Source organism: Platalea leucorodia (genome assembly GCF_965183815.1).
Source record: "Platalea leucorodia genome assembly, chromosome: 1".
NCBI classification, from domain to species: domain Eukaryota; kingdom Metazoa; phylum Chordata; class Aves; order Pelecaniformes; family Threskiornithidae; genus Platalea; species Platalea leucorodia.
This window is the reverse complement of record NC_138823.1, coordinates 104,555,786-104,579,366: the sequence shown is the minus strand read 5'-3', so window position 1 is coordinate 104,579,366 and position 23,581 is coordinate 104,555,786. Positions and strand designations below refer to the sequence as shown.

Here is a 23,581-nt window from a genome sequence, read left to right as displayed (position 1 = left end):
GTTCTGGTTTGTTATTTTGTCAGTGCATGACACATCAAGCTATAGTTAATTGCTTCCTATTTTGTTACTTCTTTGTTACAATGTTTTATTTACCTTTCTAACAAAGATATTTTATTTTAGGGCATTCCTGGTAAAAATGGGTTACCCGTAAGTACTCTTTTATACATATTTTGGCTAACTGAAGAAAAAAAAGCCCAACAACATTTTTTATCAGAGACTCAGCTACACTGAAGCTTAAGCAGCAGAGTGCTTTCTCCATGTGCTCTCTTTAGAAGGCAGCTCTGGTGCTGTAGTTGACTTCCTCATGTTGCTAAGAGAGGGGGACGCATGTTTCTAAGAGAAATTTATGATTTCCCAGTTGCAAGGAAAGTAAGAGGCATGGCATGCCATAAGCAGCTGTACAAGGAGTCCAGCTCTGGTGAGGTTGGCTTTTTTGCAGAAAGGAACTTGAAAAAGAGGACATACTCAAATCCAGACCTCTTCCAGGACAAAACAAAGTGCTTCATTGACCCTTCATAGACACATGCTGTCATGTTGCCTGCTCCTAACCTCAGCTGCTATTAACTTTCCAGATGTACCTCTCACGCCTCAAGTCTTGTGCAGTAATTCAACTGCACCTTCCGCTTCATCTTTCCTGCTTTCCTTTCTCTGTGTTCCTCTATTTTACCCTCTCTTCTGTCACATTTGCTGTCATCTTCCTGTATTGTTCCTTCCTCCCTTCTCTAGGTGACTCACATCTGTAGGTCAGTTCACCATGAGCCACTGATAGATTGCATATGCATCCTCTGTGGTGAAGTATTGCCCAACAATGCACACAATAACAAATAGCTGTCATATTCCATGAGTGTCTCAGCTGCTGTTGTGTATCTGTCCTCTGTTGATGCTTTACTACCTGGCTTCTTTGTTTCCTTACTCATTATCTGTTGCTGCCGCTTTGTGCATCTTTCCCCTCTCTAAGACCTTCCCACCCGGAGGTTGTCATCATTACCATGCCTGCTCCTCCTTTTGTATACTGCCATGCACCACTGCTGTGAACTTCCTGTTCATTCCTGCCCCCTGCAAGTGAACACCAAATGAAACTGGTATGTTTTAAGATATTTAAAAAAATAATTCAGTAGTCATTCATGGGATGCATTATTCCACTCCTGCATGAATGCTGCCTGCATACATTGGCATGTTCAGAGAAATGTAGCTGGTTTTGCAAATATTTAGGCTAAACTCAGGTTATGTGTCATTAGGGTGTTTATGACAAGAGGTTTACATTTTCTATATTAACAGAAGTCTGACTACTTTCAAGCAGAACATTTTCAAAGAAAATTCTATGAAACCAAAATAATGGGGAAATGTCTTATAGAAAATTCTTCAAATGTAATTCAAATGCTTCAAAAGCAATTGTTTTGTCCTTGTAAACAAATCCTTGTAAAACAGTCCTATTTCTTATCATAGACATTTTGTTATATCTTGTGAAATGGACCATTGTCCTGTATTTTTTATAGATACTCTTTTGTCCATGTGCAGCCAGGTTCCAATCTTGCATATACCTATGCAACTTAAATATCAGATTGATGGAGCTTCACTCAGCAATAAAATTCATGTGCACTAGATTTATATTGGCCATGTGTTTGGTACTTTTCTATAAACTCGATACCAGTTACTCTACAGGAAAAATGATAATAGGAGAAAAAAACCTTTTAGTCTTACAGACACATTTTTCTCTGTAAGTTTATATAACCCATCTTTAAAATTAGTACAGCCCTAAAACTTGAGCAGTAGAGTCCATAATCACAGCTGTCCAAATTCCCCAAATGCCATTAGGGAAAACAGAATTTATTTGCCTTCTGAATTTTTTTCCATTGTCCTAACTGAATTCATAAATAGCACCACTTCATAATAGCACTGACTTTAAAGCTGGTGGGAGTTCTTTCTAGCCAATGATCAAGCCTCTATAGGAAGAGCATATGTGTGTTACCTGTAGATAAGATGAACATATGTAGAAATGTTATTTGGGATTAATTTGACTGGTGAAGTTTAGAATGGAAAATGGGGTGAAATGCTATGTAGCACCACACACTCCCTGTCAGATGCATGTCCTCAGGAAGTATGCTACTTGGTAGGAACTGAGTATATTCCGGTGGGTCAAGGCAAAAAGGATTTCAGTAGAAGGTGCAATGAACAGGCTAATGACAATGGTATGATTGGGTGCACTCAGGGCAGCAGTTTGCAGTAGTGTGTTACAAATATATCTCACTATTCTTTGTTGACTAGCACTTCTGTATGAAATTAAAAGTAGATTTCTTCCAAGTGTCCATTTTCTCATAGTTTGAAAGTTGTTAGGGAAGAGGCAGAATTCTAGCCCGGAATTTAGCTGCTGTATGCATATTCAGCAACTTTGGAATAAATGAAGACTTTCTTAACTCTTAGATAAGTAAATGGCGAAGAGACAGAAAATCTGAAGAGGACTTTTCAGACAGCTGTCACTAGATTTAGATTAGATATAAGGAAGAAATTCTTCACCATGAGGGTGGTGAGGCACTGGAACAAGTTGTCCAGAGAAGCTGTGGATGCCCCATCCCTGGAAGTGTTCAAGGCCAGGCTGGATGGGGCTTTGAGCAACCTGGTCTAGTGGAAGGTGTCTCTGTCCATGGCAGGGGGTTGGAACAAGACGATCTTTAAGGTCCCTTCCAACCCAAACCTTTTTAGGATTCTAGGATTCTATTTGTTCTAGTGGAACATTATAGTTTTCAAAATATTTGTCACCAGTGCTGTGTGGTCCAGTTGGCATCCTGTCAAATCCAAATGCAGTCTGCCAAGTGTTTCCATCCATATCCCCCAAACAGGCTTCACTGCCACTTTGTTGTGGGCAGAGTAGATGTAGTGAGAGGCACGTTTTGTGCACTGCCAGCTGCATAGAGGTGTAAGTCCTATATCTCCTCCCACTGCGCAAACCAAGAGTTAGAATCTAGCACCCGTAGTGCTAGATTCTGTCTAATTAAATGCCTAATTAATAATGTCTAATTAAAAATAATGTCTAATTTAAAAATGTATTTCCTTTCAGGGTAAAAATGGACTTCAGGGTTTGCCAGGACTGAAAGGAAAAGCAGGCCTAAAAGGCGAAAAGGTATGATGTGCCCTGTTAACAACCAACAATCAATCAGATACCACTTATGCTTGGACATGTGTTAATTTGGTACACTCTGAGACAAGAAAAAAATTATAATAGGGAATCACAGGAAGAATTTAAACGTCCTGCTGTTCACTCATGAATCTGCATGAAGGGCAGCCATAACTGAATCATAAGGATTTTTCAAGAATGGGAATAAACTTCAGCAGTAGAAAAAGTTGGGCTTTCACAGGAGGGCTAAGGAAGATATATTTAACATTTAATAAAGAAAAGTCAATTGTTATATATAACTGCTCTGTGAAAGTTGAAATAAGAGCTAAACCATCTGAAGTAACAACTTGTATCACTTCTGAGTTGAAGTGAGTTATAATAGATTAATCTATCATTAAAGCACATGTTGTACACAAAATTGGCATTCAGCCAGTTACTCCAAATGCCAAATTAATAATTCATTTCATCTGTTTACCAAAACAATTTAGGCTTCATAAACTCACAAGCATAACCCATATAAAGCTCATGTATTCAGATTCAATTTGAAAGGGTCCGGAATCATTTCAAAGGTAGAATTAGTCTCTAGTCCAGGTATCAGGTCACAAGATTGCATGGCAACCCCTCATCTCTCTGTCCATCTGAATAGTCTGTCAGTTGTAATGGAAAGATACATTGGGCAAAGGGTTATCATAATATGAAGAGAAGTGAAGGCATGTCAGGCAGTTAGGAAGCATCTCAGGTGCAACATGATGGGGGACACTCTTGCACTCCCCTGGTGAAAGTAGCATGTCTAGGACCCATGTCAGGTACATGTTGACAAAAGCAGGCAGCATGGAGACAAACAGGAGGACTTAGAAGTCGATGCACAGTTACAGGGCTATGACCTCTTTGAGGTTACAGAGACATGGTAGGATAGCTCACAACTGGAGTGCCGCAGTGTATGAACACAGGCTCTTCAGGAAAGATAGGCTAGAAAAGCAGATTATCAGTAAGACATTAAATCAGTTGGTAACAGGCATTACAGGTGCTCTGTACAGGCATTTCAGAGTCTTGTTTCTGAAACCTCTGAGCAGTCTCAGATCAGCAAAGGGCAGTTTGATGAACTTGTTGAGCCATGAGTCTCTTTCTCTCCACTTTGTCTCTCCATTCCTCCCCACTTTTCACCCTCTCACCAACCCTGAACTGGACTGGCAGAGTTTAGCAGCAGAAATCAGAAGACTCTAGACTGCAGGGAAAAAATTAATGAGAAGCAAATTCCAGATTAAGGACTGTGGTATTGGTGGAGAACTTTGACAGGGTGCTACGTACATCTTCGTTGGTGCTAAAAGCTGCAGCATGGATGGATCACAGAATCACAGAACCACTGAGGTAGGAAGACCTCTCTGGAGATTGTGTAGTCCAGCACCCCTGCTCAAAGCAGAGGCAGCTAGAGCAGGTTGCCCAGGACCATGTCCAGTTTGGTTTTAATATCTCCAAAGACAGAGATTCCACAACCCCTCTGGGTAACTTGTTCAAGTGTTTGATCACTCTTAGAGTAAAAAAGGGGGGTTGTGCATTTAAATGGAATTTCTTATATTTCAATTTATGCCCATTCCTTCTTGTCCTTTCCCTGGATACCACTGAGAAGAGCCTGGTTCAGTCTTCTTCATTCCCACCCATCACATATATATGCACATTGACAAGATCCGCCCCAAGTTGTCTTTTGTCTGGGCTAAATATAATCTTTCTCAGCCTCCCCTCATAAGTCAGAAGCCCCAGTCCTTTGGTTATCTTTATGGCCTTTAACTGGGTTCATTCCAGTATGTCCCTATCTTTCTTGTACTGGGGAGCCCAAACTGGGCCACAGTACTTCAGATGAGTAGAGCAGAAGGATAACCTCCCTCAATGTGTTGGCAATGCAGAAATTGAGGCATGGTATCATCTAAGTGTTCTGTGGTTCAGACACTGCAAGAAGCAATTGTATTACCACCAAGAACTGCAGTGTCATTAACCTCACTTGAAAAATATTACAGCAGTTCTAGATACATTTTAACAGTAGCATACCCTGAGTAGTGTGGCATATCTCATTGTGCTGTTAGAGTACAAGAGAGACTAGGCTAAGGTTTCCAAAGCTAGAAAGAGTAGCATGCACTGATTTATAGCAGTCATGTACCTAAAACTGTCCCTACTCTAGAGTCCCTCAAAATGACTACTGAGTTTGTAAGTAGATGTCATTGCTATGTCTTATGTGGCATTTAGTACTACAAGCTGTCAGGTAAATACCACAACACTCTTCATGATGGCATTATGTAATGATTTTTCCTTCCTTTCTGAATAACCTCCATCATATTTTCATATCATGCCAAAATATGTAACCAATACAATCACTTTCCAACAGAGATGGATTTTCTACAGCACGTCCCAACCAGCTTGGTACTTCTAAGATAAATCACACAAACACCACTGAGAATAGTAATATACAGCTTCTAGGTTTTACTAATAATAACAATTCTGTATGTATATTAATAATTAGTTATACATATATCTTGGTGTAACTCAAAGGCAAAGTATAGTACAAGGAAAAATATTCTGCAACAAATGAGTTAACAAGGTCTTGAGTGATAAACAACAGATGTTAGGAATTAATGTCACTGCAGTTGTCCATTTTGGGTGACACTGTATCCAGAGAACAGCACTTCACTGTATTGTGGGAGGGGCAGACTGGTTTTGCCCCAAGGAGCTATGTAGCCTCAAGAGCCTGCTAACTCACTATTCCCTTGCATGAATGGACTGCATAGCAGCGTGAAACAATGGCTGTTCTGCTCTTGGAGAGCCATCACTGGGACAGTGATATGCAGGAATAATACCTCCTCCTAAGCTTGATAACATGTGGTACAGCAGCCTCTGAGAAGAAAGGTACCATCTTGCATAGCCCCACTGGTGACAGGGATTCATGATTTCTTTTGAGCTGGCACTGGTCTCACACAATTTGCGTCTGGAATATTGGTCAATCCTTCACGGCATGTCTACACACTTGTCAACCTTTCCATGAGTTTTGCTGAAGCCCTTGAGCAGGAGTAGAATCTCTGGATGTAGCCCAGGATATAGCCCAGGGTGTCTGTAGCCCATAATTCTCTATAACCTTCTCTCCCCATTTGGCTAATTCTCTACATTCTTCTTTCCTGATACAGAGCTGATGCAGATAGCGCCTTCCCTCTCTGTGGACACTTGCCAGGAGCCTCCTTTTGTTCTTCTGCACTGTGGAGCTACTATAGACCCTCTAGCAAAGGCTCAATTTCCCCTATAGTGTTTGTCAATCACACAGTGAAAAAGCTGAAAAAAATGGCCTAACCGTCATTTGACAATTCGTTTCACAAGTTTCCTGCAGATCTACTTTGGTCATTCTTGTGACCAGAGTCATTTCCAGGATGCTTGGTACTGACATAAATAATTCATGTTAGTAAACCATAAAATCAGTCAGACTGCTTTTAATGAAAAAAAAGCAAATGGAAAAGATTTCAAGATTATGGTCCTTTACATTTCTTCTACTTGTAAGCAAAGTGCAAATTAGCAAAAGAAGCCTTATTTTGCAGCTGCTGCAGCTGCAACTGTTCTTAGGTAACCATTCTGACCTCCAGCAACAAGTGCTACACCTACACTGGCAAATGAAACAGGCCAAGGAACTGACTGATTTTTTTTGGCCCATGTCAAATAGGCCTCTCTCATATACTTGGTTGTGTGCAGCAGGAACAGTATGACATAGCTGCCATCATGGAAACACAGTGGGATGACTCGCACAACTGCAGTGCTGCAATGGATGGCTACAAGCTCTTCAGAAGGGATAGGAAAGGAAGAAGAGGTGGTGGGGTAGCCCTGTGTGTTAGGGACTGTTTTGATTGTCTAGAACTTAACAATGGTGACGATAGGATTGAGTGTTTGTGAGTAAGAATCAGGGGGAAGGCCAACAAAGCAGCTGTCATGGTGGGAGTCTGTTACAGACCACCCAACCAGGATGAGGAGGCGGACGAAGTATTCTATAAGCAGCTGGGAGAAGTCTCATGATGACTAGCCCTTGTTCTCGTGGAGGAATTCAACTTACCAGATGCTGGTAAGTCACTGCGCTGGACCTGTTGTTTGTGAACAGAGAAAGCTTGGTGGGTGATGTGATGGCTGGAGGCTGTCTTGGGCATAGCGATCATGAAATGATAATTTTTGATTCTTGGAGAAGTAAGGAGAAGGGTCAGCAGAACTGCCACCTTGGACTTTCGGAGGGCAGACTTTGGCCTGTTTAGGAGAGTAGTTGACAGAGTCCCTTGGGAGGCAGTCCTGAAGGGCAAAGGAGGCCAGGAAGGCTGGACATTCTTCAAGAAGGAAATCACAGGCACAGGAGCAAGCCATCCCCATGTGCCGAAAGATGAGCCAGCAGAAGAGAAGACTGGCCTGGCTGAACAGAGAACTTTGGCTGGAACTCAGGAATAAAAGGCGAGTTTATGACCTTTGGAAGAAGGGGCAGGCCACTCAGGAGGACCACAAGGATGTCGTGAAGTTCTGCAGGGAGAAAATCAGAAGGGCCAAAGCCCAGCTGGAACTTAATCTGGCTAGTGCCATAAAAGACAATAAAAAATGTTTCTACAAATACATTAGCAACAAAAGGAGGGCTAAGGAGAATCTCCATCCTTTATTGGATGCAGGGCAAACATAGTGACAAAGGATGAGGAAAAGGCTGAGGTACTTAATGCTTTCTTTGCCTCAGTCTTTAATAGTCAGACCAGTTTTTGCCACAGTACCCAGCCCCCTGAGCTGGAAGACAGGGACAGGGAGCAGAATGAAGCCCCCATAATCCAAGGGGAAATGGCTAGCAACCTGCTACACTACTTAGACACACACAAGTCTATGGGGACAGATGGGATCCACCCAAGGATACTGAGGGAGCTGGCAGAGGTGCTCACCAAGCCACTTTCAATCATTCATCGGCAGTCCTGGCTAACCAGGGAGGTCCCAGTTGACTGGAGGTTAGCAAATGTGATGCCCATCTACAAGAAGGACTGGAAGGAGGATCCAGGAAACTACAGGCCTGTCAGTCTGACCTCGGTGCCAGGGAAGATTATGGAGCAGATCATCCTGAGTGCCATCACGTGGCACGTATGGGACAGCCACATGATCAGGCCCACTCAGCAGGGGTTTATGAAAGGCAGGTCCTGCTTGATGAACCAGATCCCCTTCTATGACAAGGTGACCCGCTTAATGGATGAGGGAAAGGCTGTGGATGTTGTCTACCTGGACTTTAGTAAGGCCTTTCACACCGTTTCCCACAGCATTCTCCTGGAGAAACTGGCTGCTCATGGCTTGGACAGGTATACTCTTCACTGGGTAAAAAAACTGGCTGGATGGCTGGGACCAAAGAGTTATGGTAAATGGAGTTAAATCCAGTTGGCGGCTGGTCACAAGTGGTGTTCCCCAGGGCTCAGTATTGGGGCCAGTTCTGTTTAATATCTTCATTGATGATCTGGATGAGGGAATCGAGTGCACCCTCAGTAAGTTTGCAGATGACACCAAGTTGGGCGGGAGTGTTGATCTGCTGGAGGATAGGAAGGCCCTACAGAGGGATATGGACAGGCTGGATCGATGGGCTGAGGCCAACTGTATGAAGTTCAACAAGGCTCAGTGCCAGGTCCTGCACTTGGGTCACAACAACCCCGTGCAACGCTATGGGCTTGGGGAAGAGTGGCTGGAGAGCTGCCTGGAGGAAAAGGACCTGGGGGTCTTGGTCGACAGCTGGATGAATATGAGCCAGCAATGTGCCCAGGCAGCCAAGAAGGCCAATAGCATCCTGGCTTGCATCAGAAATAGTGTGGCCAGTAGGACTAGGGAAGTGATCGTCCCCTTGTACTTGGCACTGGTGAGGCCGCACCTCGAGTACTGTGTTCAGTTTTGGGCCCCTGACTACAAGAAGGACATTGAGATGCTGGAGTGTGTCCAAAGAAGGGCAACGAAGCTGGTGAAGGGTCTAGAGAACAAGTTATATGAGAAGTGGCTGAGGGAACTGTGATTGTTTCCTCTGGAGAAGAGGAGGCTGAGGGGAGACCTTATTGCTCTCTCCACCTACCTAAAAGGAGGTTGTAGCGAGGTGGGGGTTTGTCTCTTTTCCCAAGTAACAAGTGGTAGCATGAGAGGAAATGGCCTCAAGTTGTGTCAGGGCAGGTTTAGGTTGGATATTAGGAAAAAATTCTTCACTGAAAGGGTGGTCAAGCTTTGGAACAGGCTGCCCAGGGAAGTGGTTGAGTCTCTATCCCTGGAGGTATTTAGAAGATGGGTAGTGTAGTGCTTAGGGACATGGTTTAATGGTGGACTTGGCAGTGCTAGGTTAACGATTGGACTAGATGATCTTAAATGTCTTTTCCAGCCTAAACGATTCTATGATTCTATAATGCCTCAGCATTGTTCAGGGATAGCATTGGTTGTTAACTGTTCCCAGTATGCTGCAAGATGAGACTGTGCACAGATTGGCTCTGTTCATTCTACATGCTTCCACAGTGCTATCCCAGCACGTTTTTACTCTCAAGTAGTCATCATGCTCATGGCTTGCAGTATTGTTCTCATGCTATTTCATGAAAATTGCACAAAAAATCCATACTCAAAATATTAGCTTTGAACATATAGGGCTAAAAGGAGGCCCAGGACCAAGTATCTAAGTACTGTGAACACAGCCAGTCTGTTCCACCTGACCTTAGGGCCAAAGAATCGCCCCCAGCCTTATTTTATTGATTAGAATAGGCATCAGAAGGAGAATATTTTGGCAGCAGGAGAAACAGCTTAGCTGTAGTGAACTAAGGCTATATCTGGAAGCAAAAGACTCCTTCAGCCTATTCCAGATTACTCATATGGTTATTTTAATAAAGACATCTTAAGCTTTGTTTTCCACTTTTAAAATTAGGCTAATATTTTCAAGGGATACTTCAAAGAGGCATTGTGAAGATAAGTTAGCAAACAGGTGCTAAAAATCCTAACAATATGTTCAAAAGCACTAAGGAACACTGACAGCTTCATATGCAGAGCTTTTTCTTGGAGATACTTTAACCAGACCCAACTCCTGCAGCAGAAAGCAGGACAAACAAGAAGACACTGCTCTGATCCTCTTTTACACATGTGAATAATTTTTAAATTATTAGTTGTTCAGAAAATTATTTCATTATCCCAATCAGTGTGATTTCCAAGGACCCATTATGTTGGTAGGGTGAGCAAAGCTTAAAGAATTGATCTGTGCACATACACACAAAATTCAAACCAGTTATGCTCTCTAAAGACAGTCAGTACTTATTCAGCAGAATAATATTTAAATTTGATGATAAGTAGCACGATCCACCTGCCTATTTCTGGTTCTTCTCATTGAAAATGGAAAGCTGGGAATGAATGGGGTGCCACATCATCTGTGGAGAATGGGGAGCTGGATATCACTTTTTCACTGTGGTCCTTGTTCAGTGCAGAGATACAGCCAAGAGATGCTCCTTGGAAATGGATACAATTAGGCTTCCTAGACATGACTGTGATCCAAATGTGAGAGCTGGGTTTTTTTCTTCCTTGTAGTACACGCAAAGTGGAAGAAATTGCATGAAAACAAGCACAAAACACTGACAGCAGCTAATGTAATAATCACTGAAAAAAAGCAAAAGATATGTTAAAATGAATGAAGAGTATCTGTAAATGAACATGCTGGCAGACAGTGAAAATAGCCCCAAATTAATTAAACACATTCTCTGTGAATATGACTGAAGTATCACTATAGGAACCATTTCACAAAGCCACAGGGAACAAAGAACTGAATGAATACATTTATCTAATGAATTCTCAAGCATAAAGAGCAAGTGACCAAGAAGCAGGTAAAATTCAGTGTTTCCTGCTATGTGACTGAATATATGAATTTAGAGAATGTAATTAAAATGCTCATAAGCCCAGATAACAAATTGGCAGGTTGGAGGGTAAAGCATAGATCAGTAGAGGCTGGCTAACAGTGTCAGTTATGTCTCTGTGACTTCTACCCCTTCAAGAAAGCTCAGTGAAACGAGTCTGGTTTGTCTCCTTCTGGTGCAAGGTGGGAAGGACCTTGGCAAGGTCACACCTTGCAGGTCTGCAGTGTCAGTATGTATGGGTAGGAATCTGTGTTACATGAAAGCATTCGTAGAAGGAAGGCTGAGCTTTTCACTCACAATGGTAAGAGAAGCTCTGGGATACGAGCAGTTACATAGTTCTTTCTTCCCCTCTAAACATACATCTGTCCTGAAACCCGGATCACCATGTAGGAAGAATGTCCAAAATGCACACTGAGGAACTCCTCAGAACGATGAACTGTGGTTGTTGAATGCCAAAGGCAAGAAATGTGAGACTGCCAGGGAGGGAGAGGAGGACACTGTATTTTCTCCTGGCATTCCCTCTGTCAGATGTATCAGGTAAAAAGCAAGTGGGATCAATCACTTTTAGAGGTACACAAGACTTCAGAAAATGGAATTAAATGAGTGCCAATCATTTGACGAAAACAACATGCATATTAAGCAATCATAATGTTTTGGTCTGCCAGTTATTTATGATCCTATTGGCCCCATGTTAGGGGATGCAGAGGCACATCCTTCTCCCAAAAGTTTAAAACACAAAGGCCAAATCCTGCTTAGTGAATTCTCCACAAAAAAGGCACATAAATAGCTGAGAATGAAAAGACACATTATAAAAGACACGTTATAAAAGACTTACAACTTAAGATTAAAAAAGTGAAGGCAGAACCTCAACTCTTGACTTGAGCGAAAAATGCTGGAGTTGAGCAGAAAATTTAATAAAAGTTGTAAATATCTTAAGCAGAAGCACTTGAAACTAACCTCAGCAAAATGTCAGAGATGATGTAAGAAAGCCAAAGAAGAAGAGATGGTAGTAATTATGAAAGAAAATGACATAGTTATAAACAGGGCCTTTCATTGTGTTGGCAGTAGATAAAGGTCAACACATAGAAGAATAATTATGACATGGTGGTATTGGAAAAAGCATTACAGATGGTAGCAATAAAATGACAAAATTTACTTATTGAGTACCATGGTGTTACCACACTTTCTACTTATTCTTTTATTTGGGGGGGAGGAGGCTATAATGTACCCTAAAAATGCAAGATCCACAGTAAAACATTATTCTGACAAGAAATATACGCTGTCTAATGCTGTTAACGCTGCTTGTACATTTGCAAATTCATTGCATAAGTTAGAAGGGGAAAAGTTCTTTCTTCCTTTGCCAGTGCAAAGATCATGTTTCTTGGGAGCTTGTCTTAGAAATGAACAAAGTTCAACTCTGCTCAGAGTATCTAAGCATACACTTTTGTTGTTTCTTGTGACTAGTAATCCACACAGATTGCAGCTAATGCTCAAAAACCCTGCTCTGCATTTATATGATTAAATCCTTGCTGATTTATCTTCATTCCTGTTTTAGGGTGATCCTGGTAAGGGATTGCCAGGACCCCCTGGACTACCAGGACCTGCAGGACCATCTGCTCCTTCCAGAGGATTAGTGAGTATTTGGGGTTCTCTGTCAATGAGCTTGGCTTACCATAGAGGAATCCAGAAGTAAACAGGAGGTTTTCTCTGGGAAAGTATCCTGACTGCCACAGAAATAATCATGTTTTCTAAAACACTCATGCAGAAATGCAAATAAATATTTGGCTAAAGTGTGTGAGTACTGTAATCTAAACAGACACCCAGTATTCACATTTTAAAAAGCCAGTTGATGTCTGTGCTCTCCTGTGCAAAAGCAATAATATATGAGAGAAAGAGAGACAGAAATTTCCTGAAAAAGGCATTATAAACCCAAATTATTCATTTCTTCCTGCTACTGAACACAGAAATGGTTTGACAGCCACTTACGTTTGCTGTCATTAAATACTACAACACATACCAGTGTGGTGACAGTGTTCATAGTTTGAATGCTCAGTACTCAGGCAATGTTAAAGAATGTGTTTCAGATTCATCTCTCTTCTGTACTTGGACCTTTCCCACTGTTTCCATGAGGATACATGTGTTTGCAGCTGAAGAAGGAATCTTGCCTGAATTTTCAATTCATGGTGTGGGAGCTGATTTTACATGTAGACATGGCCCACCACTGACACCAGTGGAAGTCGTGTGGTGGACTTTTAAACAAAACTATCTGTCACACTGAGTATTGTCAGTATTTAACAAGATAGTTTGCAATATATTCCAGCGACCAAAATGGATTATATACTCCCCTGATCTAGGGTCTGCTAAATTATACCAATCTGTTTCTGTAGCATAAAAATAGAGTAACAGTGTTATGAAGGGCTGCACTATTTAGCCTCCACTGATACTGACTTCAAGAGACCATCAAGGCAGCTCCAGATCACTAGGACAAGGCGTCCAGTCCAATAGCTTTTCTCACCCAAATGCTACTTCTCTAGATGTAGCAGTGAACACTAGGTCCTGTACCGCCTTTACTTTCTTGTTGTCTGTGATAGCAAGTTTCAAGGCCTTTTATTCTGGAGTGAAGTGAAGTGAAGTGACAGAAATCTCAGTGCAGCCATGGAATGCATCCCTGACTCCTGGGCTTTTGAAACATTAGCTTTGTACTCATAGTACAACAGTACTATTATAACTGATTTAGGTACTAGTTCTCAGTGTTTAAAAAAATTGATAACTGGGCTTCATTTCATTTTGCTATATATACTATGCAGACAAATCATGGCAAATTTTCCATGAAAAGTACTTTTTTTTCTTTAAAGGTTTTAAAAACTTCTTTGACATTATGTATGCTGACTGTAGTTTGCACTATAGGTTCCATAATATAGGAAGATGGTTTGAAGCTGAAGAAGAGTCTGAAATTGTCTTATAGATGAGTACAACTAGATTGCAATGCTAAAACCAAACTGTTTTTCTAATAAAATATTTCAGAAAATGCTTAGTATATCAATTTCCCTTTATAAAATGCCTCTTTGGATTCCAGTCGTAGGAATCTCAGAATTTGGCTTTTGAACTGAGGCATATTATAGGAAACAGCAGCTAGTTGTTAGGTATGCATTTTAGGATATTCTTAATCTTGACAGGTATCTTTCCAAATTTAAAATTTGTCTGAGATATTGCCTCATCTTCATTCACTTAAACAGTCACAGCATGTGTGTCCTGCAGGATTGTTATCACTGTACTCATAGAGCATCTGCAAGTAAATATAGAGCTGAGTATCTACAAAATAAAATCGTATGAAACACTAGAAACATGACTGAAATATTTTTATTGTATTATAGTTTATTTCACCAGTGACAGTCTGCTGCAAGGATATTGACTATAACTGTATTTGGAGTAATTGGCAAGTGATATTTTCATTTGTCATCTTCAGAAGCAATATTTTAAAATGGAATTCTTCTAATTTCAGAATAGACTGGAACCTGAAGAATCAGGTTCTGGAGACATTGACAGAGAGACTGAGATTTTACGAGTAAGTATATCTTGATGTTTATTTCTCATTAGCATAATAAAGAGCTTTACTTTACTCATCCAGATTGTAAAAGGTCCATTTCACAATGCAAATTTTCTAAGTGCTTAGTTCACAGCATCCAGAAATGCTTTGTAGGGTTTCATTTCAAGATCTGGAAAGGCCTAAGTGTATGTGAGTGGGGAAGAAGTGTGAGAAAGAAAGAGGACAACAAAGAAATAACGGCAAGAGGACTTTTTAAAATGAGAAAATGCTTTTAACCTAATTCTAAGAAGACAGTAAAGAGGAGAGAGATGGGAATGATACTATTCTTCGCTTTTTTTAATTTGGAGTAACTGTTCTAAAAAATAAGTATGTCTGTATGAAATACTTTAAACTGCAACTTCCACTGTTGATCCATTTTGATGGTCATTTAAACTTCCCTGTATCCTTGCCTTTGTGAAGTATTGTAACACTGTCACATCAAGGCTGGCTAGCAGAGAGAGATGCTTTGGCTTAGTGAAAGTTAATAAGATTTTGATGCATATGTTCCTGAGTGAGGTTCTCTGGGCTGTGCCACATGGGAGACCAGACTTCTGTCATTGGGAAGGAGTATTCATGCCAGGTAAACCTGAGCTTTGGGCTATTAATGCACACTTGGCCTTTGGTTAAACTGGGACAGTGAAAGCAATTGCTGCCTTAGATGTTCACCTCAGCCTTCTCCTGGAGGTGTCTATCTCAGCTTCAGAAAGAGCTTATATGGCTCGTGAATCTATTAAACTACTTAATTTTGCAGACATGATATTCAGGAAAGTCAGCATTAATTTCAGTTCATTTCAGTAGGCTTTGCTGTAAAAAGCAGCTGATTCATGAGCTTTCAGCTGTGCTCAGGATCAGCAGGCTCCAGGAAAAGAGCAGAACAAGTCGGATGATGAGTACTGGTTTAACATTTTAGCTTAGTTTCTCACTCTTAGCATTATGTGTCAACAGCCTCAAGTAAACTTTGTTTTAAGGATTTAATTGGTGCATTGGTCTCGTGCTTTCCCTTCACATATTTTAAGAGACAGTACTCAGATGAGCATGGCTCTGGACTAAAAATGGGACATCTGCCTTGTTTTTCTTGCTCTGCTTCTGAGCTGTTGAGTGGCAAAGGAAACATAATAATAGATATAAAAGATACATAATGAATCAAGTGATATATTACAGTTAAGGACAAATGTTAGAAAAATGAGAAGCCAAGTGGCTGAAGATGAAGAAACATAAATGAGAAGGCTTTTATTGATCCATCTAGATGGAGTGAAAGATAATCTTTCGTTCAGTCTTTGGGATGGAGCATTTCCACCCTTTGATTAGAAGCTGTTTCATCAATAATATTACAGCTTTCTGAGGAATGAACTCCCTGGATGCCTGTCTCCTATGAACTCCAGAATGGTATAGCATTCTGAGGCCTCTGTTTTGAAACACATCTAGTGATATTTTACATTCTCTCAGACTGATTTCTGCCTCAAGACTTCTTTTATGTTTCTTCCTTCCTCCAAAGTGCTGGATACCTTATTCCCAAAGCTCTTTAGGAGGGAATTGCCACATGCAGAAAGTTAGTTATCTTGCCTAATTTAGGACAGTAGCCTCTTTAGATGTCCAATGTAGTTAACAAAACAGGTGAGTGCTTGGAATGACTCCCTGCAGAAAGCTTTGTTGACTGTACTGAAAATCCAAGATGACCACCTTTCTAACAGAATCCTGTAGATGACCCTCAGTCAGAATTAAAGAGTTCTTGCCTTACAGTGCCATGCCCCAAAATTTCAAACTGTCTGTGTTTGCCTGCTAATGCAATCAGTAACAAGGATGGACTTGCACATGAGAGAGAATATTTGCAAACGTACTATTTCTCCTAAGGTAATAAATTTCATTCATTTTATTCAGTTTAAATAGATTTGCTCATGTCCATGCAGGACAGATCTTTGGAGCAGAGGCCGTTTTTACATCACCAAGCACAGTCAGGTCTTGACCACGAGTACAGATTCTCAGTGCTCTAGCAATAGCATAGAGACGCCCTTTGAAATGAGTAGAGGAAAAACTAACCACTTCCCTCTGTTCAGTGATCCCTTGATTTCATTTTGGTTAAGTTTCTTAACATTAGGTCGATCTTTGGAATATCTCTAAGGTCTTTACTGGGTTACAGAGAGCTGACATAGAATTTTTTGTTTTTTAACTTCCTGCTTGCTGGTGCATGCCATGAGGTGTGACAATTCAGAGAGCAAGGATGGAGGAGGTCAGTGTGACTATGTATCTGTGCATCTGTGAAACTAAAATTGTTCTTCATGAAGCAGAAGGGGGATGGTAACCCAAGCTGAGAGTTTTATGAACCTGAGCAGTCTGTGTGAGCTTTTCCTGTTCCATGTATATACAAATGAACCTGGCTAGGGCCATTTCTAACAATGCTGCTGATTCATCCAGGGTCTTCCTGGGCCACCAGGCCCTCCAGGACTGCCTGGTCTTCCGGGAAAGCCAGCACCCGATTCAGGTGTAGGACCTCCTGGGTCACCAGGGGAAGATGGAGCTTCTGGTGAACCAGGCCCTGAAGTGAGTACTCATTTGTGCACAAATGTTAATGTTGTTTCTGACCTACAACACTAAGTTCTAAGGTTTACATTCTGTATAATTCTTAATAATGCTGCCGAATATTTTTAATTTAAGAGCTTGAATTTTATGCACGTTTTTACAAAAAAATAACAAAATAAATGTCTAGTTAACCAAAGCACATATTACTCCGCAGCAGGATGTACATTTGGCAGACAGATACTGGTAAATCTGGACCAGAATAAATAAAAAGTGAGGATGATTTACCAACACTGAATAAGGCTGAGGATTATTTTTCCTGCAGTGCTTTCAGGAAAATGAAGTTTGCTAAATCACTTACATACTCTGCAGGGAATTTTTAGCATAAATTGAATTTTCCTCTTTCGGGAACTCTCTTCTTTTTCTTCAGCTAGGCAGCAATATTTATTCCGGTGTTCTACTGTGAAAAAAGGTTGCTAAAAGTTTGAGTGTTATCTATTTGTTAATAAACCCTCAGTAAAGTGTTTTTTCAGTGAAGAAAACCATTTTTTTAACATTGATCAGCTCTGTGAATACACTCTGGAACTATATTTACTAGTATGGTTTCCTTATTCCTTAACAACCATCTGCCAGTAGCAGTTGTTCTCAGGCCTAGATTTGATCTATACGTTCATGTTACCTTCAAAGTGGGTCACCATTGCTGTATCTGACAAGGTGTAATTAGCATATATTAAAGAAGTGTATTGGTGACACATGTTAAAGATGAGATCTCACTGCATCTCAGCTGTGCTGGGGTTTTTTTGAGGATAACCAAGTCAGGAATTAATACAAAATCTGAAAAGGTGGGTACAGTAAATTTTAAGTGTCTGTCCATTGAGGTGGAAGGCAGCATACTTTGTGCAGAGAGAAATTAAGCACCTGAAAATCTTTAAAATGGGATCCAAGAAGCACGTGCATGGGAAGCCAATGAAAACCAAGAGCTGAGGATGTATGTACCCTGTACAGAAACACTGAGAATAGCCTGAGTTGCATATATGATATCCCACTTAGATCTGCAAGGAGGTACCTCCATCCAACACCTCAGTGCCTTATCCTGAAAACTAGTCCTTTTCTGTCAGGAGCTGTGTCTCATACTCTGAGGCTACAAGGAAGTGTAAGCATCACAAATTTTTGTTCATCCACGCTTTAGGCCCTTGCAAAACGGAGTGTCCACTCAACACAGGTCAGAAATCAGGGTAATTTTTGGACTTCAGAGTTTCAGAGTGTTCCCTCTTGGAATAATTTGTATCCCTATGAACCTTACTAAATTAAAGCTGTGATAAACAGAGTGCATAAGATGTAGCTGTATGTGGACTATTATTTTGCTGAGCTACACAGTTTCAGCATTTGCTGCACTCAAGTGCTTTGGCTGTGTTTTGAGTATTTGCTTGGTTATTAGCTGAAATGTCCTTTTCTTTTACAATTTTACAGGTGATTAATAAGGCAGTTAGTTGTTCTGGTCTGGTAATGAGATGTTTCACTAAGGTGAAACAACCTGGTGGCACAGAAGTAAGCTGAAAAAGCAGTATTTTTCATGCAGGCTTTTCACCGACATGTTTCAGAAAAGGCCTCCTCTGTGTATGCAAAGGAGCTTTGACAACCGGGTTGCACCATAATTAACAGTTGCAGTCCAAATTCTTAGAAATGTGTCATTGACTTCAATTTGAAAATAAATGTCAAACATTTTTAAATTAGTGTATTGTAAACATTGTGCTTTCTTCTGTTATTCTTTGCTTTCTAGAAATTATCAATGGATTTTTCAGTGGTTTTATGCAGTAACTGTGGTAAGATGATGCTCTGCATTATTGATGGTTTGTTCTCAGTGTTATTTACAGAATTAGCCTTTGATCCAACAACAAGATGCACTTGGTACAGGTTTGTCCTGCAGTTACAGTAGCATAGGTCAGTTCTTGTAGACTCCAGGTAAGCGCAGAAGTAGTCAACAGTGCTCATGCAGCAGCCTGAAGCTCAGAGCCTGCCAGCAACAAAACCAACAAGGCTGGCCTGCACTGAACTTAATGCTGCTACAACAGTGATAACCTGCACAGGCTAATTTAATGTACTCCTGACATATCCTGCAAGGAAAAGTCTTAAATGTGCCTGGAGCTCCAGTGGTTTCTGTCTCAATAAAAGTGTCTAAGCTGTAAGGCCTGAGTGTGCTTCTGTGTTTTAGATTGCTGACCTTGCCATATCCTGATAGCATAAAAGGATAGGACCCAGCTGTCTGCAATGCCTTTCCACCTACATCTTTCTATAGCATGGCTTCCTTGGAAGAAAATCCCAATGACTGGGAAGGAAAGAAGTGTCTGATCTAGAGGATGTAGCGAGCAGGACAAAAGGATATATTGAGAGCACACTTGCCCCATTAGCTGTTAGGAAATTTGCCATTAACAACCCAAGGGCTATGATAGCAGGAAACCATTTGTCATTCTTTCCTCTTCTTAATTGCTCTAATTAAGGAATTAAGGCTTGAAGAGCCCATGGTTTAGTTAAAAAGAGCTGTAGGTGGACTGACAGCAGCTCTGCAGTGTCCTGCATAGTGGCCACACTCCTAGCATGCCTTCCCCATTCTCTGCTTATCCTGCCATACACATGGCTGGCCTATCAGTCCTTCCTGGATGTTTTCTGCATTAGTTGCAAAGGGGAAAAATTTCCACTGCCCAGCCAGTCTTTTTCGAACTCCTTTACAATATGCCAGTCCCTCCCTCCCTCGCAGTGAAAGAAGGAGGTGAGGAGCTCATCCATGAACACAGACTGTACCAGCACTGGAGAGCTTACTGTCTTTATCACAGTACTTGACTCCAGGACAGAGTTTGCTTACTTGCTTTACGTATTTGTTTCTCTATTGTCAGGTTATTATTTCCCTAAAATCATAAGTTTGGCTGAGAATCCATGACATTAGTCTCATGAGACTGACTTCTCTTTATTTGCTGTTTGGATTGTGAAATTTAGTATCTCTGACAAACACGTTTTCATGTCTGTGGGTTTGTTCATTTGTAACCAAAAAGGTTAGAAACTTGTTATTATTTCAGTTAAAAGCTGAGATTCTCACCTGACTCTGGGGAGGATACCCAATATTGCTAGAATTCCAATAATATTTCAAGACTACAACATTGTTGGAGAGTAATAACAAACTTGTTGAAGTGGGGTTTTTTAAGATGCGCCATAAATATTTCCCACTAAGTGCTGTAAATACTTCAGCCTAAGAGAACGGCAAGTGCTAAAGACCATCGCACTGCTGTGGTTTAGGCATATGCTTCATTGTACCTTTTACAATATAGCCAGGAAAGTCCTTTTACAATATAGCCAGGAAAAAGGCATAGCTTTATTACATAAATGCAGTGCCTGGCCAATCTTTCCTTGTTTCAATTAATTAATTACCTTACTTTGTATTTTAATTGTTTGAAGGGAAGCTATTTCTAGTCTTATCCAGTCACTGAATGACTGGCTTAAACCTAAAAACAAAAATCACATCCTCTGGGAGCTAGGAGAGTATCAAGTGTTCTAAAAAGTCCTTCAGAGACCTGTCATGAAAATGCCTATTTTGGCAACATTTCTCAGAACCGCAGTATCTCCAGAACTACAGTATCCTTAGAGAATAATTGGAGGTCTTCTGTCCTCTAATACAGACCAGAGTTGCTCCCCAGTGTTCATATATTTAAAATTGGTAATCATTTTTCAGTAAAATGAAGATGCTTAGCATCTTAAAGCTACTATCAGAAGCAGTCTGCTTTATGACCAGGCATATTTTCCATAAAAGAGGATATTCCTTATATTTAGATAAAAATTGTAAAAAAAATTACAAAGACAGTCTACAATCAATGACAGGAAAGCAAAAATTAAAGACGTAAAAAAAAAAAAAGAAAAAGGTAGTAACCACATTCAGGCAGTCAGCTTCAACATGAGATATAGTGATCAAAATTAATATCAAGTGCTTGAGATACAAACAAAACCCAAACCCATATAAACTTGGAGCATATCTGAAAAATAAGAAATTAAGAGACAATAACTTCGAATACATATGGGCTTTAGCCTGCCTAGGAATGATTCATGAAGTTTGGAAGCTGGAAAATTCCCCCACAACAGCTTAAATAGAGTATGATGGATTGGGATAGGAGTTATGAACTAACAGAATAGATGCAGAAGTGTGATTGTCTTAAAATAAATACATGCTTTTGGCCTCAGTTTCCCTCCCCTTTCCCATCTCTACTGATACAACAAATCATACTGGCCTTGCTGAGGCCATTATTCTCTGCATCTACTGATTGTAATCAGGATGGCATTCTAAAATAAAAAAGCCTGAAATGCTGGCCAGATTTCATCTAACTGTTATGCTCCCAACAGTACTTTTTTTTTTTTTTTCTGAATCCAAGACAGATCAAATTGTATTGATGATTATGACTGCAATTTTAAGAAAATCCATAGGCAAGTCTTGTAAAATAGACAGTTACCCTAATGCTTTATTTGCCGCATTTGACAAAGTACAGTGTTAGATTAAAAGGTCCTCTATAACAGCATCTTTTCCATTCAAAATGTACTTTCAACTTCATGCCTGTGGCTGTTTCTATATCTGTAGAAGGTAAAGTAACTAGAACGGTCTAGGACATTTAGTTAAAATTTGTCACAAAGTAATAATGTAAAAAGAATTCAAAGAAAATTGAGAAATAAGTATCGATCATCTTCGGTTTTAAAGATGAATGTGTTCCCTGTTGTACAATCTAGGATTTCACAGGCTGTAATATTAACTACTTGTAGCCAGTCATTTTTCTGATGCAACAGAAATCATCGTTGTCCACTTTCAGGATAATTCCTGGGAAACATATCAATTAAAAAAGTAGAAGCTAAATGTTAAGCAGACTACTAAAGTATATTTTTGGAAGAATCAGATCATGACAAGTCTGCAGGCTGCTGAAGGAAAACAGCTATTAACAGTACAGACCCATGCATTCCCACACTTTCAGATGACCTAAGAAACTGTAGTCCTGCTCTCCAAAGATTTGCACACATTTGCACACTCTGGATAAATGAAGTGAAATCTATTCACAGCAGAAATTTTTGGATGGGAGTCCTCATTCAGTAACACATTGAAATAGTTGCATAATTAAAGGTCTTCACTTGCAAATACTAATTTCAGAAGACTAGCCGATTACTTGAAGTTGTGTGCAGGCTTAAGTCCTTGCTAAACCAAGAACTGTGATGTAATATCTCTGCTCATGAGAAATACGTCTTGGAAATGTTTGGGTAAAGGCTGCCTTTTGTCACGGGAAATACCGCTTCACTAACTGCTCCACATTGCATCTGATACTGATGTGATATCGATCTGATTAAATACATGTTTTCTAAAGGCTACATGAAGTTAAACTGCCACATGGAATTGTATAAGGATATTTTCTATGGTTATTTTTTTTAAAGTAGCTCACAAATGCATGAATATACCCTGAAGTGAAAAACAAATTTCCAAGTGTTGATTGCTAGCTACATAAGAGAGACTATTCAAAAGCTGTAAAGGAAATAAGCAATTTTAAAGCAATGAAACTTAAAATTGCTAAGCAGTATAGAGGAAATAGTCACTAAACTTTAGCGCAATTATTGTTGTTGTTAGCCCAATCCTCCTCTGTCTATGTAACCATGGCAAAATACAATATGAAAATGTTCAAAACATAGTTCTGATCTTTTTAATATTAAAAAGAATCAGTTAGTTATTCTATCACATACAGTGCATCCAAAGGGCAAAAATGGGGAAAAAAGTAAGGAGAGCAGGGAAAATAAGGCCTTTGTGACCATTCTGAAAACACAAGAGAAAAAGTATGTTTTTTATCTCCTTCTGCAACCACTTATATCCTTCCCCAAAATAGATGAATAAATAAGTGGACAAAAGATTCTGAGAGGCCAAAATGCACACCTGTTAATTTAATTAAAGGCTTTCAGAGCCCAATTTTAAAAACATAGGGCATGCAAATATGCATGTAACTGTTCCCTTTCTTGCATGTATAGTTACTGTGGGCTGAACTTCAATACCTGTACTGATTGACTGGTTGACCCTACAAAGCCAGTTTTTCCCAGCCTGGCTGCTCACTCAAATGCATGCAAAGTCATGGATAACAACACAGGAAATTGAGTGGAGAACTAAGTATACATAATAATAAACAATAGAAGTTAGAAATGTGCACATATCTGCAGGGATATAATCTTATTGGCATCACGGAGACATGGTGGGGTGGCTCCCATGACTGGAGTGTTGGAATGGAAGGGTACAGGCTCTTTAGGAAGGACAGGCAGGGGAGAGGAGGAGGGGGTGTTGCCCTCTATGTCAATGACCAGCTGGAGTGCATGGAGCTCCTCCTGGGGATGGATGAGGAGCCAACCGAGAGCTTATGGGTCAGGATTAAAGGAAAGGCAGGGACAGGTGACATTATAGTGGGGGTCTGCTACAGGCCACCCGAT

At 40.4% G+C, this 23,581-nt stretch overlaps 1 protein-coding gene across 3 annotated transcripts in view; it reads left to right on the top strand.

Annotated features, from left to right (window-relative positions):
* Positions 1-23,581, top strand: part of COL15A1 (collagen type XV alpha 1 chain) — a 161,968-nt gene that overhangs the window by 65,115 nt on the left and 73,272 nt on the right. For 2 of the 3 annotated variants that reach the window (XM_082328614.1, XM_082328613.1), the window contains exons 9-13: positions 121-147; positions 3,056-3,118; positions 12,554-12,631; positions 14,501-14,563; positions 16,997-17,122. In XM_082328614.1, coding sequence (XP_082184740.1) covers positions 121-147; positions 3,056-3,118; positions 12,554-12,631; positions 14,501-14,563; positions 16,997-17,122 — 357 coding nt within the window. The remainder of the gene's footprint in view (positions 1-120; positions 148-3,055; positions 3,119-12,553; positions 12,632-14,500; positions 14,564-16,996; positions 17,123-23,581) is intronic. The other variant, XM_082328615.1, reaches the window with a different exon arrangement.